General features: G+C 43.4%; 1 protein-coding gene across 1 annotated transcript in view; it reads left to right on the forward strand.

Moving 5' to 3' along the window:
- The first annotated feature begins 313 nt into the window (after window positions 1-313).
- Window positions 314-3,426, forward strand: part of ZNF107 (zinc finger protein 107) — a 43,949-nt gene continuing 40,836 nt past the window's right edge. The window contains exon 1 of the mRNA XM_011925710.1: window positions 314-516. Within this exon, the coding sequence (XP_011781100.1) occupies window positions 514-516 (3 nt within the window). The 5' untranslated portion in view covers window positions 314-513. The remainder of the gene's footprint in view (window positions 517-3,426) is intronic.

Here is a 3,426-nt window from a genome sequence, read left to right on the forward strand (position 1 = left end):
CTGCTCAAAGGACCAGAATTCAGAAAGGACATAAAATCTGGAATTTTAAAACAATTGTTACATTATTTTCATGTGTGAATAGCCACATAATACATTATTCATAAATGCATATGACTTTATATGCAGGTTAAATGCAAATGCCTTCTGGGGTGGACCTGGCTCAACTCAGGGAGGAAGCCCTGCCTGAAAAGGCTGCAGCTTAGGTCTCACTTTATCTTCTTCTTGCCCAGCATCTGAGCATATCTTCTGTGACTCCTGAGGGAGCGGAGCAGCAAACGTTATCCAATCAGGATCGCTGGGCTGGGAACCGTCCAATCAGGCACGCAACTGGAGTGGACAGGACGGCTTCCGGGATTTGGCGGGGCCTTTGTCTCTGGCTGCAGCCGGAGGTCCTGGTCTTCCCTTCGCTGCTCAGTGTCCTCTGCTCCTAGAGGCCCAGCCTCAGTGTCGCTGTGACCTGCAGATATTGGGAGATCCACAGCTAAGACGCCGGGACTCCCTGGAAACCTAGAGATGGTGAGAGTGCTGGATCCGACGTCCCGAGAGAGCGGGAGGGGCCGGTTGGAACCGGTGGGAAGTGGCTGTGGCTGGACTCGGGCCTCCAAAATCCGCGGCCCCGAGTTCTTGGCGCAGCTCGGCCCTCAGTCTCCCGCGGCCCGGAGTTCTCTTTGGCGCAGCTCGGTCCTTAGTCCCCTTCAGCCGTAAGATGGCGGCTGGGCTGACAGCCGGGGCCTTGGGCGTTCTGTTTTCTCCCTGCGCAGTGACTGTGGCCTGGCCTGGAGCCCTCTCTGGGCAGCTCAGCACCCGCAGCGCCGCATCTCTACCCGATTGTGCAGGGATGCCGGGAGGGTCATCAGGGGAGAATCCTGACTCGGGATGCGGGGTTCATGTCTGTGGGGTTCCTATTCCATCTTTTTTCTCTTAAAAATCTGTGGAAGTCACTGCAAAAATATTGAAGAATTTAATCAAAGAGTAATTGAAGAACTCAAGAATTGAAGAACACCCAGCTGTGGTTTGTAGTTTGTTTTCCATGGGAGAGACTTTAAGAAAATACTTCTATAAGGTGCATGATAAAGGAAAGCAAATTCAGTAATTGGTTAGGGAGAGTTATGTAGTTTCTTAGTTTTAGATCAAGGTGGAAATTTTCTGGTCACGTAATCGGAGCTTAATTGGCAGTTTATGGTTGATTAAGCCTTAATTTTGTTTTCCCCAATGTAGTAATTTACAAAAAAATGCATTTGAGTTAGACTTTTTTAAAAGTAAAAACCCTGGGACTAGAGCCACCTCAGTCTAATTGTCTGCCATTTAATTATTTTCACACTCCACAGGGGACAGATATTCCCCTGCACCTTTCACATGTGTCTCAAGCAGGGTTTCAAGACTACTCCCTATTCCTCATTCTTTTAGTCTAACTGACTTGCAGTGAAATGCTAAATTTCCAGTTTCTTCTGACATTCCCAAATGCCAACTTTCCCTCCGTAATTCACATTATCAACTATTTGTCCTTTAGTGTACATTTTAGATACTGTATTTTAATTAATCATTGTTGACAAATTATTGGGTAACACTTTAAAAAAATTGTTTGCTGTTTGAAAATATTTCCAATGAGAAGAAAACAAAAAATAATCCCCTGACACTGTATTGTAAAAAAAAGTCTGTGCCTATTTTCCTTTTATCTTCCCTAGGCACAGAGATCTTATCAGAATGTTTTTGGGTCAGGGTTTCCCTTTGGAAACTTTATGGGGTGATGTGTCCTCAGCCACCTTTCAGTTTTCTCCTGGTCCTGGGTTTCAGTACTGTGAATAAATCAAGATATCCACTGTGGCTGTGTATGCTAAAATCTCTGGTAAATTTCAGCTCCTGGCCTGGAATGGAACTCTGGGTATCTGGGAATGGGAGACATAGGACAATCTGAGGTTGGAGTGTAGCCTCTCAAGGGAGCAGGTGGATGCCCTGGGGCTGAGAGGAATCTCCTGGTGTACTCTTCCTTTGGAAAGCTAACTCTTTGAGGCATTAAGATTGTGTTTGCTTAACCCAGCTTCCATTTCTCAGAGGCACATTGCTGGTCAGCCAATCAGATGCTGGTATTGAGAGGAAAACACAGAATAATTTCTGCCCCCTGGATTCTCTAAGATTTGTGAAAGAAAAAATGGTATCCCAGAAGACAAAAAAAAAAAAAAAAAAATCAAACTTGACTCCAGTGAGATGGTACAAGAACTTGCAAAGTGAAATGCACAAAGGTGGTCATTGAGCACTTAAGTGAGCAGGATGGGGTGGGAGAATCTCTCTAGTGATTGGGTGGCCTGACTTGACAGCATGAGTCAGACACATCTGTTTTTTAATCAGCACTGCCACTCCCTGGGTTTGTCACCTTGAAAAGATTTGTTCACTTATTTTGATTTCAGTTTATAACTGTAACTTGCATTTTATTAGTAGGATTTAAAAGGTAAGAAAATATTTACAAAGAGCATAAAAGAGGTGAGTTTCAGAAAAAAATAATATCATATATTCCATTTATTAAGAATTCTAATTTACCTTTTTCTTTCCCAGACTTAGTTTAGGAATTTTCTCAGGTATGTTTTTTATGCCTGTGTGATGTCCAACAGTATTCCAAGGCTTAGTTTTTAGAGTGCTACCAGGGAAACAAAAAGGAAAAAACCTCTCTTCCATTTTGGCTGTAGAAAATGAATACATTTTTACAAGAAAATGTGGTAGATAATTGATGAATTACATAGATTATGAAAACAGCAGTTCCTCTTTTTGCAGGGTATGTTTGTTACAGTGAATACCTCTGTTCTATATCCTGTCATCTTGGTTTGTAAGGATAATGCTACATTTTTATTTTATTTTATTTTTGAGACAGAGTCTTGCTCTGTCGCCCAGGCTGAAGGGCAGTGGTGCGATCTCGGCTCACTGCAACTTCTGCCTTCCGGGCACAAGCAATTCTCCTACCTCAACCTCCCAAGTAGCTGGGATTACAGGTATGTGCCACCATGCCCGGGTAATTTTTGTAACTTTATTAGACACAGGGTTTCACCATATTGGGCAGGCTGGCCTTGAACTCCTGACGTCAAGTGATCTGCCCGTGTTGGTCTCCCAAAGTGTTGGGATTACAGGCATGAGCCACTGCACCGAGCCGGTTAATGCTAAATTTTATAAGATGAAAATTGGTACGTCCTAGAAGTGTTCCCATATGACCAATTGATTACTACATAATTTTTAATGAAAATCATAAAATAATACATTTATCATCTGAAAGGAATAAATACTTTTGCATTTCTTATTGAGGTATGAAATGTAAGCACCTTAAAATTTCCTTCCCTTGGCCGGGCGCGGTGGCTCATGCTTGTAATCCCAGCACTTTGGGAGGCCGAGACGGGTGGATCATGAGGTCAGGAGATCGAGACCATCCTGGCTAACACGGTG

The sequence above is a fragment of the Colobus angolensis genome, unplaced genomic scaffold (genome assembly GCF_000951035.1).
Source record: "Colobus angolensis palliatus isolate OR3802 unplaced genomic scaffold, Cang.pa_1.0 Scaffold657, whole genome shotgun sequence".
Lineage (NCBI taxonomy): Eukaryota > Metazoa > Chordata > Mammalia > Primates > Cercopithecidae > Colobus > Colobus angolensis.